The following is a 20,489-nucleotide window of genomic DNA, read 5'->3' on the forward strand; positions in this document are numbered from 1 at the left end:
AAAAAAAAAAAAAAAAAAAAAAAAAAAAAAAAAAAGATTGTTTACCAAAGTGTGAACATCTCGGATACACAGAATTCCACCTTTAGCTATTGTTGTGAGCCACAATCCATGCGGAGACAGAGAGAGCATGCCAGGTCCGTAGTGCTTGCTTTGCACCTTTTGGTATGGCTTAAGAATGCAAATACCGCTATGTTCCTGCCAATCAAAGAACATGATTCCGTTATAGAAAAGAGCAGGAGAGTGGTACCTAAGGGTTTGCAGTTGTGCATATACAGTCAGATTCAAATCTGCAAATGCTGTCCATGGAAGTGAACTGATACACCACTTTTCTTGCACCATATTTTCATCTGTGAAAATTAACATTTGTTCTAACCAACTAAGAAAACTCATGATGCATTAGCTGCAATTAAAGATCCCAGCCTACACTGACAATATTTCTTTTTTACTGATCCTTTTCACACACACCCATGCTCAAGACAATTAAATGAATCAGTATTCTCTCATGTACTCCCACCTCCAAGCCCCTACACATGCTGTGACTTTTGTCTGGAATGCCCTTGTCCACCCCATTCCCACCAGTCCTGTCCCCTCCCTACCTCAACAACCTCCACCTCCTGCCAAAATTGTACACAATATTTCTCCGTGTCTAAATATGACCTATTCTTCAAAGGCCAGTTCAGATATTACTTCCGTGATGTCTCATACCTTGCTGACAGTGGCTTCCCTGGGAGAGGAGGGTTTAGAGAGTAAGCGTGGTAGATAATCTGGGCCAGTGAGTGTACCAGGAGTGATACAATAGAGAGAGGTTTGAAAAGAGTGTGATACGAGGATGGCAAAAACAGTTTATCTATTTTATGAAATTTTGCTTACGGCTTAGGTGCAAAGTTCCATGGAAAACCATAGACCCTGGAGCCCCCCGACACCTGTGGAGTACATGCTCTAATGCTACACTGTTTTTAAACACACGAAGTCAATAGAGTTACCTGCATGTTTATGTGATGAGTAGGATGTGTGCAGCACAAGTATGGGGTTGCTCAAATGTATTTATGATGGATTAACAAATAATGCTCATAATGTATCTGATTCGAGAAAATTATGTTAGTGTAATAAAGCCATTTGTTAACTGAACTATAACGTTAAAGCATGGATCGTGTGTAATTAACACAACGTGTCAATCATGATCGCTAAGACAAATAATAGCACGCTTAAGTTTTGGCATACTTTTTCAGGAAGACGGTAGCTGCAGATGTATGGCACTTGGTTACAGAAGCCATATACTTGGTGACTCTGATAGTCCAACACGGCAGAGGACAGGGTATGTTCTATCTCATACAGGAACTTAGCAATGAGTTCATCTCTCAGCCTCCCTCTTTCATCAGCAAAGCTTGTAGAAACTATAAGATGTGAGGAAGAAAGGAGATCATTTGCACCATACAGTGATTTTATTTTTTAATCATTATGAATAAATATGAAAAGCAAAATAATTCAAATGCTCAATTAATGTTGCAGAGGCTATTAGGAGACAAAAAACGATTTAAAACAACACAGATCCACTAGAACTACTCGAGTATTAAGTGACTGATAGTAAAATATCTTTTATAAGGCCTTGGTTAATTTAATCAATTAGGTAGAGACATATTAAAAGATACTCATGATGGTCTAGAGAGTCTTAATTAAGACACAAGAGTACTTTGAGGTTTTCAGCTCTCTCAGACTCTGTAATTATGTATTTACAAAATAGCTACCCAGATATACTTGTTATCTAAAACAAAGAGTGTCTATTTCATCAGGCTTCTTTATCCAAAAAGCTTTCTTTATAATTTCATCAGTGAAAGCTACTACACAGTAAGCTATATGAATTTAACTATGTATATTTAAAGCTACAGAACAAGAGGTATCACAAAATGGCATATCGATCTGACAAAAGCACCAGTTGATCCTGATCTTCTTCTCCGGGAAGAAGATACATTCATATGAATGACAAGGACTTGAGGAAAGTCCACACTTCACATCATTTAGCAGGCACATCAGTTTCACTTTGTAAGATGTATAAAAGATGGCCATTTTACCTCTTTACTTGTTAAGAGGGGAAAAATGCATTAGAGAAAAGAAAGGAAGAAAGAATGGGGAGGAGAAAGGGAGGGAGAAAGAAAAGGAAGAAAAGGAAGGAAGGAAGGAATGAAGGAAGGAAGGAAGGAAGGAAGGAAGGAAGGAAGGGAGGAAGGAAGGAAGGGAGGAAGGAAGGAAGGGAGGGATGGAGGAAGGGAGGGAGGGAAGAAGGAAGGAAGGGAGGGAGGAAGGAAGGGAGGGAGGAGGGAAGGGAGGAAGGAAGGAAGGAAGGAAAGAAGGAAGGCAAGCAAACAAGCTAAGCAACTACTCATCTGGGTTGCTTGATTTTTCTTTACCTTGTGGCAGTGTTGTAGGCAGAGTAAATATTTCCAATCTGCTTCTTCCTGTTTCCGGAAGTGGCGAAAGCACCATCACTTCTACTATGTCTTTTTCCAAAAGAGACACTGTGGATATTTGTAAAATGTCTTTGCCCACCTCTGAAAGCAAACAGAAATCATCATAAGTCATCATTCATAAGTTTAAAGAATCTTTTATCATCTCAAGTAAGGTATCACATTATAGGATTGCCTTCAGTAAGCCTTTAGATTTCAATTTAATTATTGCATTTTTAAAGTGGCCTTTATTTTTCTTTAAGTTTATTTATTTTGAAAGAGAGGGAGAGAAAGAGTGTGTGCACAAGCCAGGGAGGGGGGCAGAGAGAGAGGCAGAGAGAGAGAATCCACAGCAAGCTTCGAGTGTACACCTAAAGTGATCTTTAAACGTAAGTGATGGGGGGTGGTGCTTGGGTGGCTCAGTCAGTAAGGGTCCCACTCTTGATTTTGGCTCAGGTCATGAACTCATAGTTTGTGGGATCAAGCCCCATGTTGGGCTCTGTGCTCAGAGCCTGTTGCAGATTTTTATCTCTCTCCCTCTCTCTCTCTGCCCCTCCTCTGCTCATGCTCTCTCTCTCTCTCAAAATAAATAAATAAACTTAAAAACTATACAGAAGTGATGGGGACATTTTTGATGAACGATGAGGGATTCTCATGACTGGATATCTGGGTTGATAAATTCAAGCCAGCTCAGTTGGGCTGAGCTTCCTTCCCTGTCAGGGAAGCCTCTGGAGTTTGCCATGTACATCCCACTCAGCAGCACCTGCTTGCTCTGGCCCCTTCATTGTCCACTGTGGCCTGTTTGCCCACTCTTGGTATTGGATAAACTCCAGCATCAGAGTTCTCTGAATCTGTAGTCAAGATATTGTGGGTATGGTGGAAACACCCATGACTTTATGAGTTTGCTTCTCTGGAAATCGGGCCTCTGAAAGGTGGCATGCCTGGGACACATCTTCAGTTCTTTCCAGAGTCACTACTCCCTCTTTCCACAGAACAGGGGCTGTTCTGTATGTGTCCACTTTCTCAGGCCCCCAGGATCAGCCCCTCCCCTCAGGTGGTCAGCTGGTGGTCTTTCGTCTGACAACAAAGAAGACCAAAGACATCTGATACAAAGTGGACCTTAATATTCTTTAAAAAAAAAAAAAGTTATGTATTTATTTTGAGAGAGAGAGAGCATGAGAGCACGAGTAGGGGAGCGGCAGAGAGAAAGGGAGAGAGAGAATCCCAAGTAGGCTCTGCGCTGTCAGCACAGAGCCCAATGTGGGGCTGGATCCACAAACTGTGAGATCATGACCTGAGTCAAAATCAAGAGTCAGATGCTTAACCGACAGATCCATCCAGGTGCCCTGACCTCAATGTTCTTATTCAGGAGATATTTTTGTATCAATAAAATGCAATCCTTTACATCTCTGATTTTGAGCCCAGGTCACCAATCTCTTACTAGACCATGTGCTCTCAGGTCCTTATTTTATTTTCTTGTGTCTTTTACTGGTTTCTTCTATTCAGCTCTGAAGACTACCCAATCTTCAGATTGCGACCTTGCTGCAGCCCTGCTTCCCCACCATAGTTGTCCAATTTTATTTTTCTGTTGCAAACTTCTTAAAACAGAAGTTACTACTTATGGACTTCATTTTCTGACCACCACACCCTCCCTAACCTCTTTGTCCCTCTATTCCAAGGCAGTAGCTCTCCCAGGAGTTACCCGCTGATGGGCCCATGCACAAGGGCTTCATCCCAGCCCTCACTGCACTCAAGTTTCTGCCAGGCCACACCCTCATCAGCCTTCCTCTTTCAAGCTCTTTCTGGAGTGGGGACTCCCAGTGCTCTCATTACACTGGCCTGCCCTCAGTTGTCTTCATTGCCTCATCTTCCTCTGTCCATAACTGCAATGGAAGTTGCTTTTCCCATCCCACACTTTAACCAGATATGTTAAAAAATGGAACATTTAAGCAGGATGTGCATCCACTGCGAGGTGAGCCATAGGTCCTACCACAGTCCATGTCTTCGAATTTACATATTTAGTTTATCCATTTGGCCTCACTAAGCAATTGGTATTTACCTCTACTCTGTCTTCTTTTCTAATTTTTTTAATGTTTATTTATTTTTGAGACAGAGAGAGACAGAGCATGAACGGGGGAGGGTCAGAGAGAGGGAGACACAGAATCTGAAGCAGGCTCCAGGCTCTAAGCTGTCAGTACAGGGCCTGACATGGGGCTTGAAGTCTATGAACCGTGAGATCATGACCTGAGCCGAAGTCGGATGCTCAACCTACTGAGCCACCCAGGCGCCCCTACTCTATCTTCTTAAGCCTTCCCATCAGCTTCCGTAATTTCAAGATCAGGATGCTATCATTAAGACTTGAACTACAAATCTCCATTTCCAAACATTAGCTAAATATCCCCAAATAAAGAGCTTATTAGCTTCAAATCTACACAAATCTCGTCAGCTCACGCTATCCCTCAACCTCTCTAATTTCCTTTTTTTCTTGAGTTTTTGCTTCATTTGATGACATCATAAACTTCTACCATCCAGGCTAGAAATTTTGGAGTCGTGCTGATCCTCCCCTCTCACATTTGATGGAACACCAAAGTCCTGCCAATTTCCTCACTCAGAGCTGTCTCCTCCTTTCTCTTTCTATGACTGCTGCATAGTGTGTGCATTCTGGATAAGAGCATGAGCCTCAAGACAGACTTCCTGGATTTGGGTCCCGGCTCCACCACTATCCAATCGCATGACTCTGAATGAGTACTTCGCCTCACTGTGCCTCAATTGCCTCATCTGTAAATTGGGATAGTAATAGTCTCTACCCCATAAAAGTTGTCTGTAATGATTAAGTCAATTAACACATGCCAAGTTCTTAGAACGCGATCATATGGCAAAGAATACCTCGATAAATGTCGGCTATCGTTATGATTACTGTCACCTCTTGCCTGGGCTACTAGACTTGTTCCCTAACTCCTCTTTTTTATTCCATTCTCTTGCCTTTCAGCTCCATCCTTCACACTTGTGGCAGAGTCATCCTCCAAAGTCAAATCATACCGGGCCCATCTTGAAAACCTCAGAGGATGTCCCAGACTCCTTGCAATGATATTCAAGACCCTCATCTTCTTCAGGACTTCATTGCCATGATCATCATCGAGTAAACTCTTCTGTTTACCTATTATACCAGACCGCTGCCCACTCCAAGTGCCTTTATTCCGACTTTTCTCCTGAGCTGGAATACTAATATACCCCATCCCCCACTACTTAAATCCTCAGAGAACTCTCCCCCAACCCTCTGCACCTCCTTATCTGGTCTCCACTCCTTTCCTCACACTTGGCAGAGTTAATTCCTTCTTCCTCTGAGACTACACAGCACTCTGCTTATTCCTCCACCACGAAATTGTCTCCTTGACCTTTTCATGCCCCCACTGACCTAGGTTCAGCATTTTAGACCTAGTAGGCACTCACTAATCTTAAAAAGTTAATGAATAAATTAAAAATGTGTTTGGGTAAAAATATACCAGAAAGGAAAGTATTAGTTCTTACTACTTATCACATAACTGCTACCTCACCTTCCAGGTCTGTGGTTTACCTGGGCATGTGGATGACATTACTGAAAAACCCAGATATCATTTTGTTTAAACAGGAAATATTAAAGATGCATGTACTAAAACTTTCTTTAGCTATCTCTATTAAATAGAGATCAAGTATTTTAAAATATATTTCAAGGATAAACCAATGAAACTACTTTTTGTGATAACATTAGAAATATCTAGCATTATATATAATGTATATAATATACATACATATTATATATGTGTACAATATATGTATAATATATATAATGTCTAACATGAGAAATATCTAAATTAATTCATTAATTTAGTTAAGAAAGTTTATTTAGCTCAACTATGTGCCAAGCAGAGGTACCAAAAACCCTTTAAACGTGATGTGGGAATTCTCTTACATAACTTACAGCAGTTATTTAAATGTTTCCTTTATAGAAAATACACTAGAGCCCCATTTTCACAACCTTAAATTCTTTGGAATAAAGTGACCAGTATTTTCATTAATTAATTGCCAATTAATTAACATTCCATGTTGTACCTACGAATCCAAGGATCTGAAACAAGCTTGATGGATTGGCATTAATGATAAAGATGCATCCTTCTGATGTTCCAACTAATAGATATATCCCTCGCTGGTCATAACTAGGAAAGAAGAAATCTGAGGCTCAGATTTTGCTTGTTTTACCAGTAAGATGGTAAACAAACTTATTGACTGACAGTGTGGAAATACATTCAAAACCAGTCATTCTTATGGTTTGTGATTTTTAATATTATCCCATCTTGTAAAAAGCCAAGTGATTACAGGTAAATACAATCATTACATTCTAGGTTAATGTTATTTCCAAACTGCAGCTTAAAAGCGCACAGTCGAGAAGATGCAGTGGTGTTTCATCATAAGTAAGTGAAATATGACACCAGAGCTTTCTTGGTATTGCAAGTGGAAATAAACAATTCTCAAACTAGTGATCACTGTGACATCTAGTGCCTGGCAGGAGGAGGAAGAATGTAGTGAAATGTTTCTGTAACTTCTTCAAATTAGAAAAATGGGAAAATAGAAATTATAATAAGAGAAAAGGATCTGAGAAAGAGGAGGTGGCAAAGGTATAAATGGAGTGAGGTTACAGCTCCTTACCCCCTGAGCTGGAGGGAGCCGTGAGCACAACAACGCAGCAGGTGGAAACCTGCCTCCTCCAGGCACTAGCTAGGCAATCCTTTAAAGCTTCTCTTAACTTCTCTGAGCCTAAATCCTCTCATTTGTGGAACAGGAACAAACATAATACCTTTCTGACTGCTGTAGTGAGGTTCACATTCACATACAATGTATGACAGCACCTCAAACTGTAAAGCAGGGCACCAATGTCACTTCTTATTAATACTATTCGGATAAATTAACAAAAGAAAGAACAATAACACACAAGTCTAAATCCAATGTCTCTATGCTGTCTTCTAAAAAGTATTACTTCAAAAGATTTGAAATCATCTAAATGCCCATCGATACACACTTTTGGAGCACCTGGGTGGCTCCCTTGGTTAAGTGACTCTTGATTTAGGCTCAGGTCATGATGTTACTGTTGTAAGATCGAGCCCCACATCAGGCTCTCCACTGGGCATGGAACCTGCTTAAGATTTTCTCTCTCCCTCTCCCTTTGCCCCTCCCCTGCTTGCGTGCTCTCTCTCTCTCTCTCAAAACAAAACAAAACCCTAAAGAACTCAGTCTTTAAAAATGATAGTATATTGGGTATTTACCCCAAAAATACAAAAACACTAATTCAAAGGGATATACACACCCCTAAATTTATTACAGCATTATCTATAATAGCCAAATTATGGAAGCAACCCAAGTGTCTATCAACTGATGAATGGATAAAGAAGATGTGGTGTGTATGTATGTATGTATGTGTGTATATATATATGTAATGGAATATTACTCAGCCATAAAAAAGAATGAAATTTTGCCATTTGCAACGACATGGATGGAGCTAGAGAGTATAATGCTAAGTGAAATAAGTCAGTCAGAGACAAATACCAAATGATTTCACTTATATGTGGAATTTAAGAAACAAAACAAATGGGTAAAGGAAAAGAGAGAGAGAGAGAGAGAGAGAGAGAGAGAGAGAGAGAGAGAAACCAAGAAATAGACTCTTTAACTATGCCGAACTGATGGGTACCCGGGGGGGGGGGGGGGGGGGCCGGCAAACCAGTGAAACAGGTGAAGGGGATTAAGAGGACACTTATCATGATGAGCACTGAGTAATGTGTAGAACTGTTGAATCACTATATTGCACAACTGAAATGAATCTAACACTGTACGTTAATACTGGAATTAAAATTAAAAAGTTTTAAATGATGGTACATTTATATCATGGAATACTACGTACCATAAAACAGAATAAGGAAGGTCTTCGTGTGTGGATAGAAAACATTGTCCAAAATATACCATTAAGTGGGGAAAAAAATGAGGTATAGAACATTGTATAGAGTTCGCTACCCATTAAAAGCAAAGGCGTTTAAATCAAAACTTGAAAAGAAATAAAAGCAAAGGCGTGACTCTGGACCCCCACTACCTGGGTTCAAATCCTGACATTTGCTATTTACTACCTGTGCAATATTAAGCAAATTATTTAACACACTGTGCCTAATGTTCCTCCCCCGTAATGGAGACAATAAGAGTATCCATCTCATACAACAAAGCACGTACCACATTCTAAGTGCTTGATAATTATTTGTGTAATTAAAAGGAAAAACTTACTTGTGGGTTTTTTGTTTTTGTTTTTTTTTTGTTTTGTTTGTTTGTTTGTTTTGCTTATTTATGGATAGAATATCTCTGGAAAGAAGACATGAGAAACTGGTAACAGGCTGCCTCCAGGGAGGACAACTGAGTGTTTGGAAACAAGAGTGGGAGCCTTTTCACGATGCACCCCTCTGTACTTTTTTTTTTTTAATTTTTTTTTCCAACGTTTATTTATTTTTGGGACAGAGAGAGACAGAGCATGAACGGGCGAGGGGCAGAGAGAGAGGGAGACACAGAATCGGAAACAGGTTCCAGGCTCCGAGCCATCAGCCCAGAGCCCGACGCGGGGCTCGAACTCAGGGACCGCGAGATCGTGACCTGGCTGAAGTCGGACGCTTAAGCGACTGCGCCACCCAGGCGCCCCAACACCCCTCTGTACTTTCTGAATAGTGACCTGAGTCAGTGTATTAATTTTTGAAACAAAACGTGTAAAACTCAAAATTAAAAGAAATTATGGCTTCACTGTAATTCTCGACCGACAGTCCTACCAATGCTGCTGCCAGAAGCAGCAAGTACTTACAGGAGGTGCTGCACAGACCATTCGGAGGGAAAGACCTTGTAAACTGCCCGAGGGGTCTCGGGATCTCTGACATCCAGGAAATGGATGGAGCCCTCCTGGGTGCCCACAGCGGCAGAGAAGGAGGAGGGAGAGGAAGCCAGAACCGTCGCCTGTTTAAAATAACCCCAGAGTCTTAACTCCCTGTGCCAGAACACAAAGCCTGCTCTACTACACATAAGAATCTACAGTTTATTTGAAAAGCCCTCAAAATGAGGACCTTGGCAAGTGTTGTATGATATTACAAATTACACATGCAGCATTCCTGAGCTAATAGATAGCATAAGTCACAGGAATCTGTACGTCTTATTCTTTAATCCTAAAGTTAGCATCACAAAATATATAAAGAGATTTCTTGAGCTTTAAACCACGGCTTCATTTATATCCCTAAAGGATTATGAAATGATTATACCAATAATAATAAAAAAATAAAATAAATTTAAAATACATTCCTAGCACTTTTGGACATCTTTCTGGAATGTTAGTGATTTTTTTTTTTTTTAATCAGCATCCATCTGTTGGCTGATGGTAGATCCTGCGATGCTGGTATGATGGAGGAAGACTTAAGAAAATAACCATATCACTGCACCATATATTCAGTAACCAAAGACATGCATCGCAGATTCCTGCTTACCTCACAGTCATCTACAGAATATGAGGTCTAGGGGAGTAAATCTGCTTTCACGACGTTGAAGCAATCAGATTCATTCCTCTATAATTATACTTTGTAGGCTGTTTTGAATACGATCATAGAACGTTAGAAATAGAAAAGACTTTAGGAGATAATCATTTGGTAGAACAGAAAATGGAGGCCAAGAAAAATGTAGCAATTTGCTTCAGGATCCCATAGCTGGCGACAAAGATGAGAACTCATTAGAGTGTACAGTTGTCCAACCAAGCATGTCTTTATTTTATTTTTAAAGGTGAATTTTCCAAGGTTGAGTCTTTATAGTGGTATCTCAGTGTGAAACTGGAAACGAAATAGTGAGGGTTTTTCTTTTTTCCGCTTTTTCAACTAAAAGTCTTTATGGGATCTGTGTGTGTGTGTGTGTGTGTGTGTGTGTGTGTGTGTGTGTGTGTGTTCTCAAAATAATCAGTTGAAATTATCATCCATTCCCGGGCAATAGTCGGCCAGGTTAAAAATATACAGCAATATCTGGAGGGGTCTTCTGTTCCTTAGCAAGTGCCATCAAGGGAAGCTGCTAGTGTCCAGACATCCTCCCATCCCAGTGCTGGGCCGGGGTCTCTGCCTAAAACGTTCATGGGGAACACAGTCCCGGGCACAGGCAGGAGACCTGGCCTCAGTATTTCTGGGTCAGTGCACTTACCAATTCCCCACAAGGCAGCAGTATTGTTCAGGAAGGGGCAACCACCAGTTGTCCCCAGTGCAGGCTGAACCATAGGAGTGTGCCATGCCTGGTTTGGAGTTCAGTGAACATTTGTCAAATTAACTGTGAAAGCTGTTTGAATGTCTCCCCTCTGGTTGGGCGAAGGAGAGATCTGGTACAGAAAGCGAGCCTTCTCACGGTGCCTCTATCTCTCTTTAGCCCGGAAGAACAAGGTAAGCCCTGATTAGAGAGACTCTCAGGTAGGTTGTTAACCATTTGTATGTCTCTCATTTGTAAAAGGGGATGTGATGAACTTGAAGATCTCTTCAAGCTCTAGTAATTCTAACAGAAATGAATACATATGAGCTCTTGTCACTAGAACATGCAGTCTACTCACATTTCAGTCTTTTAGGTAAGAATTTTTAGCTTTATTTGTTGGGGTGAGTTTTATATATCCCATTGAATTACGTGCCTTTGCATCTTATAATCCCTCTTAAGTGAGGTGTGATGTTTCCTCTTGTCTTATAATTGAGATTTTAATTTTATAAAGGGGAAGGACTGTAACCTCCCTACCTACTACCAAGATCCATATCTTATCTAGAACTGTAGAATACATCAAATGATGATTTCAGGGAGAAATAGCATTGCCATTGTTTCTTGGTCCTTTTATGTTTTAGAAATGTTATTTTATGTAAAATGTACTATGAACATAGCAGAAATACTGGGATCACCTTGTGGTGAGTGTTGTGAGCAATTGTGCTTTGCCACTCAGCATCCATACACCTTCCTTCTGGAGAATTTCTGGAATATCTATTGAGAAACCATCTCTCCTATTTTGGAGATTCAGTGAAACAGATCTGACTCCCATTTTCAAGGCTAAGCTTAAGTCAATTAGCATTTCTCATTCCTCTGTCCACAGTGACTAGTTCAGGGATGTTATTAAGACATTAGAAAATTGGGTGCGTGAGTGCCTCAGTGAGTTGAACAGCTGACTCTTGACTTCAGCTCAAGTCATGATCTCGCAGTTCATGAGATCAAGCCTCACGTCAGGCTCTGTGCTGACAGTGTGGAGCCTGCTTGGGATTCTCTCTCCCTCTCTCTTTGGCCCTCCCCTCTTATTTTCTCTCTATAACACAATAAATAAATAAATTAAAAAAAAAAGACATTAGAAGACATTTAGCCTTGGGGAAAGGAGAAGCTTCTTTTCTCTTCCTCCTCCCACTGGAGGAGGCTTTCTTCCTTGATGGTCTGACACCCATGAGGCTGACACCTGTGGCATTTGGGTACCACTAAAAGACGCCTAGGGTGAAACTAAAGATATAGAGAAAAAACCAAGATCCTTGATAATATCATTTGAGTTGCTGGACGGAACCACATCTGAGGCTGGACAAGTTCTATACTTTATAGTCAATTAAGCCAACACCTCCCACTTCCTTAATTTTGGCTCAAGCTGGTTAGAGTAGCAATTTTCTTTCATTTCTAACTGACCTCCTTGAGGTTAGATGGGGCGATTTAACTAGTTATGGCCAAGGGCGGTGATTCATTTCTGAGTAAAAACACCTAAGTGCTACTTCAAGACCCTCAAACACTCCCTTCCCATACCATGGCATTGAGGAGCTATGAGTCAGCCTCCCTCAGCCTGGCTCCCTGAGAGAGAGACTGTGTGGAGCAGAGACCCTGCCAAACCACAGGGAACTTACAGCGTGCGTGAGATATAAACCACTAGGACCTCAGAAACAATTGCCACCACAGACAATGTTGGTATACACCAATACCGTACCTTATATTCTACCTTCCGGGCTGCGGAATATACTTTATACACAGGAATTACTCTACATACAGAGGGTAAAAATGCCCTACTGGCATGTGTAACAAGTATTTCCATAGACTACTGACATGTAAATATGAAAACATAGATTACATTAGATTTCAATATTTTAATCCATTTCTAAGCCACACTTACTGGGGTATTCAGACAAATTCTGCTGGCACAAGTACCATCTTCTAAACACCAAACACAAACTTCCCCTGAATGTGTGAGTGTCTGTAAAAGAAAGAAAAATAAAACCCTAAACAGAAAACAAGACTCTGTTATAGAATCATATTCTAAATCCCTTTTTAGTAGGTCAATAACTTGGATGACTTACTATAATACTTCATTTTACTTGTATGGATTATGATGACAATCACAACACCAGTACTTCTGATTTAAACAAAAATTAAATTATCTTTAATACAATTTAAGTAACACATAGTAACTATTTAGGATCAGAAAAGTGAAGTCAAAAATTTTTTTCCATGTAACATAATCACTTAGAAATTCAACAGGATTATCCCTTAATGAGTAAAGCTAGAAACAAGAAATTATACATTTTTTAAACTAATAGATTTTGCTTTTAAGACCAGTTTCAGTACTATAGAAATTTTGAGCAGAAAGTACAAAGTTGCCCTTACCCTCCCCCCACCAGATACATAAAATTTCCTCTATTATTATCTTGCCTTCAGTGTAGTACATTTGTTACAATTGAGGAGCCAACATTGATACATTATTATTGACTAAAGCCCATAGTCCCTATTAGGGTTCTCTCTGTGTCATACATCCTACAGGCTTTAACAAATGTATATGTATCCACCATCACAGTGTCATACAGAATAGTTTCACTGCCCTAAAAATTTGCTGTGTTCCACCTCCATCTTTCCCTCCCTCCTTCCCACTGAGTCCCTGGCAGCCCCTGATCTTTTTACTGTCTCCATAGTTTTTCTTTTTCCCGAACATCACATAGAATGAATCATATAGCTTTTTCCCAAATTGGCTTCTTTCACTTCACATTATGCATTTAAGCCTCTTCTATATCCTTTCACAATTTAATAGCTCATTTATTCTTGGTGCTGGATAATATTCCATTGAATGGATATATCACAGTTTGTTTATTCATTCACCTACCGGGGGATATCTTGGTTACTTCCACGTTTTGGCAATTATGAATAAACTTGCTATAAACATTCATGTATAGGTTTTTGTGTGGGCACACATTTTCAACTACCAAGAGGCCCAGTTTTCAAATTGGTTTTCAAATACCAAGAGGCCCAGTTGCTCAATCATAAGGTAAGAGAGTGTTTAGCTTTGTGAGAAAGGGCCAAACTTGCAAAGTTGCTATACCATTTTGATTCCGAAAGGCAATGAGTAATTGCTTCTGTTGCTGCAATATCCTCGCTAGCACTTGGTATTGTCCACGTTTTAGATTTTAGACATTCTAATAGGTGTGTGGTGTCATCTCATTGCTTTAATTTGCAATTCTCTAAATGATGACTAATGTTGAACATCTTTTCATATACTTATTTGCTATCTGTATATTTTCTGTGGTAAAGTATTCCAATGTGTTGCTCATTTTTTTACTGGAGTTGATTATTTTCTTAGTGTTGAGCTATCAGAATGCTTTGCACATTTTGGAAACCAGTCCATTATCAGATACATGTTTTACAAAGATTTTTCTCCCTGTCTGTGGCTTGTCTTTACTTTCTTTTAATATTGTCTTTCCTAGTGTATCAGCCTTTGATTTGAATGAAGTCCAACGTATCAGTTTTTCCTTTCATGGATTATGTTTTGTATTGTGTTGAAAAAGTCATTGCCAAACTCCTATGCTATTTTAAGGGAATTTATAGTTTTTTATTTTACATTTAGGTCCAGTGTGAGTTAATTTTTTTGGAAGGTGTAAAGTCTGTGACTCAATGGTGATGATAATGATGATGATGACAATGATGATGATTTTGTATGTGGATGTCCAGTTCCTGCACCATTTCGTTAAAAGACTGTCCCTTCTCAGTTGAATTGTTTTTGCTCCTTTGTCAAAGGTCAGTCAACTATATTTGTATAGATCTATTTCTAGGTCCTCTTTTCTGTTCCATTCATCTATTTGTCCAGTTGTTCACCAATACCATACTGTCTTGATTACTGTAGCTTTAAAATAAATCTTGAAAATTGGGTGGTGTTGGTCATACATTTTTTTCTTCAATATTGTATTTGCAATTCTGAATCTTTGCTTCTCCATATAAACTTCAGAATCAGTTTATTGATATCCACAAAATAACTTGCTGGGATTTTGATTGGGATTGCATTGAATCTTACCACATACTAGACTGTGGTGGGCGCTGATAAGTTAAGTTTGGAAAGTTTGGAAAGAACTGATACCTTAACGATTTTGAGTCTTCTTATCCATGTGCATGGAATATTTGTCCATTTATTTAGATCTTGTTTGATTTCATTCAAAGGAGTTTTGTAACTTTTCTCATATAGATTTTGTACATATTTTTGCTAGAACTCCCAAAATTTTAATGGATTTGTTGATAAACCATATGAAAAATGAAATGTTTCTTGGGATCAATAAAAAGTAAACAGTTAAACACCAGGAAGAAAACAGTTTCTTTCCAAAATGTAGCAGTTGGGTTTTTTTTCCTAAGTAAGTCAAATTCATATTTTGTGCATGGCAAGTATTTCATTTCCATCCTCAGAGGGTCTATGCTACTCTGACAAAGGGTAAATACTACCAGTTTAATGAGTGTTAATAACTCATGAGCGGTGAATCTGTTTAAAGCTCTGGCTTGGAAAACCTGGGTGATGAATATGAACAGGATGGCTCCTCAGATTTTACATTTATTTATTTCTTAAAAAAAATTTTTTTCACGTTTATTTATTTTTGGGACAGAGAGAGACAGAGCATGAACGGGGGAGGGGCAGAGAGAGAGGGAGACACAGAATCGGAAACAGGCTCCAGGCTCTGAGCCATCAGCCCAGAGCCTGACGCGGGGCTCGAACTCACGGACCACGAGATCGTGACCTGGCTGAAGTCGGACGCTTAACCGACTGGGCCACCCAGGCACCCCAACATTTATTTATTTCTGAGAGACAGAGAGAGATAGAGCATGAGTGGGGCTGAAGTCGTAGGCTTAACCGACTGAGCCACCCAGGCGCCCCTACTCCTCAGATTTTAATTGCTCTGGATGTTTTCAGAGACTTAATGTTATGAAGTCAAAATATAATGATGTCATTCTAACTGGGGAGGACATTCAGTGATGGAAGTGGTTGGCATTTCTACCACATCCTTAATACCCTCTGGCTCCTATTTGTATAAGGTTGCACATAAACTTCCAAAATCTTACCTTTAAATCCTACCGTGAAATGCTAAAATATTCCTTACCATGCAGTATTCATTTCCAGGTGAGATAAAGTCAATTGCCTGAAATTTCCCATCACAAGCCTCTAGGACTCTATTAAAGGTTGGCTCCTCACCAAAAGTGTAAATATAAATGGATCCCTGTTAAATATACCAAAAAAAAAAAAAAAAAGAAAGAAAGAAAGAAAAGAAAAAGAAATATGATGTAATTGTTGTGTGTGCAGTTCAGCAACTATTTATTAAATGCCTACTATGAGCAAGGCACTGTGTGGCAATAGGTGAAGGGAAATTAGAGATCAACTCCAATAAGGCCTTGACCTTGAAGAGCTTAAAATCTAGATGCTTAATTTGTTTATTGATTGATTCATTCACTCACACATCATTTAAAATAATCAACAAATAGGACTTTCTTCTTTTCTCCAATTCCAAGCATTCGTTTTTTAAGGTATAAAACCTAACACTTCTTCCTGACTTCAAAAATATTTATACAAAAAATTTGTGAAATGTGGAAAACCAGAAAAATTGTTATGGCGAACGAGTAAGTCTTAATCACATACTAGACGGTGGTGGGCACTGATAAAAACTTTTAAATAAGCCTTTGTGGAAATTGTGGAGGTGGGGCTGAAGCTGTTACTTTATGACTTAATCGTTCTCAGCTGCCAAATTCACCTCTCAAAAAAAATCTATCCTGTAAGTTATGACTCTCTGCCAAGTAACTGTAATATGGTAGAGCCACTTAACTAGCAATAAGAAATCGGCTTTCAACTGAAGACAAGTTCTTCACATTTCCTTGAGTTAAACATGAATACTCCTGTTCATGTTGGTCTAAAAAATACAATTCTGTAGAGTCTAAATTTGATAGATACTTACTGATTTTAATTTTCATTCATTCCTTCAGCAAATATTGAATGGATACACTGGCCTGGCATGGCTCTGCATGCTGGGACGATAGCAGAGGACAAAACAGGCAAAAATTCCCTGCCCTCATGGAGCTTACATTCTGCTGGGGCATTCAGACAATAGGCAAGGTATCTAAATAGGATATATTGTAACTTAAACAGCAGTACTTGTAAGACTCAAAAATATAAAGCAGGGAAAGAAGGTAAGACATGATAAGAGAGTGGGATTTTCAACTGAGTAGCCAAGGAAGGCTTTATTGAGGTAACTTTAGAGAAAAGACTTGAAGGAAATGAGGAAAAAAAGGATTCATGTGCATTCTGTGGGAAGAGCATTCCAAACAGAGAGAACAGCCAGTGCAAAGACCGTGAAGGGGGAACATGCCTTGTGAGTTAAAGAAAACAGCATGATTGCCAGCATGACTGGAACAGGATGAACAAGAAGCAGAGCAGGGTGAGACAAGGCCCAGTGAGAACAGAACCCATATCATGAAGAGCCTTGTAAAGCACAGTGAGGATTTTGGCTCTTAGTCAGAAGAACATGGGAAATCACTGGAGGGTTCTGAAGAGTAAACACAACAGTTGTTCTCACTTTGGCTGCTATGTTGGGGATACAGTTTACTCTATCCTGTACTGAGAAAAGTGTATTAAGGTGTCCCATTGAGATTATGACTTTGCTTCTCCTTGTCATTTTGCCACATTTTGCTTTATATATTTTGGGACTATTTTATTTAGTACATATGTTTTTTTTTTAATGTTTATATATTCCTGGTGAATTTAACCTTTTACTATTCTTGAAATAAGTCCATTTGTCTTCAGTAACGATTTTTGCCTAATAAATATATCACCACTGGCTTTTTTGTTGTTGTTAATGTTTGCATGTTAGATCTTTTTCTGTCTTAATTTTACTTACTTTTAATTTTTAAATTTACTTTCAATGTTACTGTATTTTTAAAAACTTTTATTTACTTTCTAAATTTTTTTAATGTTTTTATTTATTTTTGAGACAGAAAAAGACAGAGCGTGAGCAGGGGAGGGTTAGAGAGAGAGGGAGATACAGAATCTGAAGCAGGCTCCAGGCTCGGAGCTGTCAGCACAGAGCCCAACGTGGGGCTCGAACTTACAGACTGTGAGATCACCACCTGAACTGAAGTCAGACACTTAACCGACTGAGCCACCCAGGTGCACCTAAAAAACTTTTATTTACTTTCAATCTCACTGTATGCTTATGCTTTAGCTGTGTCACTTGTAAACAGTGCATAATTGGGTTTTGTATTTTTTTTTAATTCGGTATTGTAACCTTTGCCTTTTAAGTAAATCAATTATTGTTTTACTTTTATTGTAATTACTAATATATATGAGTTTAAATATTACATTTTAATTTATGCTTTCTACTTTCTTACTTGTTTCTTTTTCTCTTTTCTTACCTTGTTTTGGGTTGCTCTTTTAAAAAAAGTATTTCACTTTCTCCATCTATAGTGTAGAAATTTCATCTACTGTTTCAGATCTTTTGTGGTTACCTTAGAAGCTACAACATGTATGGGCACCTGGGTGGCTCAGTCGGTTAAGCGTCTGACTTTGGCTCAGGTCATGATCTCACGGTTCGTTGAGTTTGAGCCCCGCATCAGGCTCTGTGCTGACAGCTCGCAGCCTGAAGCCTGCTTCAGATTCTGTGTCTCCTTCTCTCTCTGTCTCCTCCCACCCCGACTTGTGCTTTGTCTCTATCAAAAATAAATAAATGTAAAAAAAAAAAAAAAAAAGAAGTTACAACATGTAAACCTAATTTATAAACACCACAAGGTTACTTAAAACCTTACTTTCTGCCTGGGAAAGTAAACAATGAAATTGAAACACTTTATTCCATTTACTCCTTCCCCTCCAGTTTACATTATTATTGTCTAGGATTTTAATTCAATGTTATTTCTAAACCTAACTTCACATTATTTTTGCTGTTAGGCAGTGTTCATTTACATTTCTCTACACATTTACTGCTATTCATTCTTATAACACAATACTTCCATCTGGGATCATTTTCCTCCCGCTTGAAGTACATTCTTTAGAATTTTCTCTAGTGGTGGTCTGCTGCTTACAGTCAGTTTTGGAGTGTCTAAAAATGCTTTTCTTCAACCCTATACTGAAAAGTACTTTCACTGGGTGTAGAATTCCGGGTGGTAGTTACCTCATTTCACTACATCAGGGGTTAGCATACTTTTTCTATAAAGGAACACAAAGTAAATATCTTAGACTTTGCAGGCCATGTGATCTCTCACAATGACTTCATTCTACCATTGTAGTGTGAAAGCAGCCATAGATAATACATAAATGAATGGGTGTCACTGTGTTCCAATAAAACTTGATTTATAAAAACAAGCAGCAGGCTGGTTTGGGCTTACAGGGCAATAGTTTGCTGACCCTTGCTATATATGGAAGATAGCATTTCACTATTCCTTACTTACATTATTGCCACAGAGAAGTCAGCTGTTAGTCTAATTGAAATTCCTTTGAAATAATCTGTTTCTCTCTCTGATTGCTTTTAAGATTTTCTCTGCCTTTGGTTTTCATGAATTTCACTTTGTTAAGTCTAAGTGTGGATATCTTTTTATGTATTCTGCTTTAGATTCACTGGTCCTCTTGAATCTGTAAATTCATGTCTTTAATCAGTTCTAGAAAATCTCTTTTTTTTTAAATATCTCTTTAAATATTGTCTCTGCCTCTCTCTCCTCTCTGGGATTCCAATTAAGCATATGTTAGATTTTTTTCACTGTATCATTCATGTCTCTTACTCTCCCTTCTATATATCCTATCCTTTTGCATCTCTAAGCTACCTTCTGGATAACTTCTGCTCTGTCTTCCAGTTCATTAATTCTCTGTTTGGCTATGTCCAATCTTTTGTCAGACATAGCCATTTAATTTTTACTTTGTTAGTGTATTTTTCTCTTTTAGAATTTTTATTTCAGTCTTTCTCTCTTATGTCTTTTTTTAAAAAAAATTTTTTTTACATTTTATTTATTTTTGAGAGACAGAGCACAAGTGGGGGAGAGGCAGAGAGAGAGGGAGACACAGAATCCGAAGCAGGCTCCAGGCTCTGAGCTGTCAGCACAGAGCCCGACATGGGGCTCGAACTCACAAACTGTGAGATCATGACCTGAGCTGAAGTCAGACGCTTAACTGACTGAGCCACCAAGGCGCCCCTGTTATGTTATGTCTTTTATTGTTTCCTGTTCTCCATAGATATTTTAGGTTTGTCATTTATTTGTTAAAACTGTATTTATGAAAACATAGTTAGCATAACTGTTTTAACTTCAGATATTTACCAGAAAGTGAAATCTTTCCATATTTAAATTTAGGTTTCTTTTAGGTAGAAAATCATTGATCTTTTTTTGTAATCCATCTAAGGCCATTGCCTAAAAATATAAACTGCTGCTAATCTTGACTGTTGAGGGTCATTCCACTAATTAGGAGCCATTCTAACAGTATAATTGAGGTAGACATTTGGTTTTATCCTGCATTTACTCCTCTTCTCTCCTTCTCTTACAGAACCATCCATGACCCCAATCTCAATCCATGTTTGGTTGGAGTGACTCTACCCAGGGTTCAAGGGTAGGCATGTGACAGGCCTGATCAATGACAGCTTAGAATTCTCCTGGACATAGTAATTGCCACAGGGGTAGAGAGGTGACCCAAGTAAGTACAATGAGTCTAAATTCCAGGACATTTTTTCCCAGCTGATGCCTTTCCACTAGGGTCACCATGAA

At 39.0% G+C, this 20,489-nt stretch overlaps 1 protein-coding gene across 3 annotated transcripts in view; it reads right to left on the reverse strand.

Moving 5' to 3' along the window:
- Nucleotides 1-20,489, reverse strand: part of CFAP43 (cilia and flagella associated protein 43) — a 128,702-nt gene that overhangs the window by 73,176 nt on the left and 35,037 nt on the right. For all 3 annotated transcript variants that reach the window (XM_040486358.1, XM_040486359.1, XM_040486357.1), the window contains exons 9-15: nucleotides 15,863-15,979; nucleotides 12,631-12,711; nucleotides 9,304-9,452; nucleotides 6,531-6,634; nucleotides 2,406-2,546; nucleotides 1,222-1,394; nucleotides 46-195 (exon numbers count right to left, since the gene is read on the reverse strand). In XM_040486358.1, coding sequence (XP_040342292.1) covers nucleotides 46-195; nucleotides 1,222-1,394; nucleotides 2,406-2,546; nucleotides 6,531-6,634; nucleotides 9,304-9,452; nucleotides 12,631-12,711; nucleotides 15,863-15,979 — 915 coding nt within the window. The remainder of the gene's footprint in view (nucleotides 1-45; nucleotides 196-1,221; nucleotides 1,395-2,405; nucleotides 2,547-6,530; nucleotides 6,635-9,303; nucleotides 9,453-12,630; nucleotides 12,712-15,862; nucleotides 15,980-20,489) is intronic.

This window comes from Herpailurus yagouaroundi, unplaced genomic scaffold (assembly GCF_014898765.1).
Source record: "Herpailurus yagouaroundi ecotype Mexico unplaced genomic scaffold, PumYag 163, whole genome shotgun sequence".
NCBI lineage: Eukaryota > Metazoa > Chordata > Mammalia > Carnivora > Felidae > Herpailurus > Herpailurus yagouaroundi.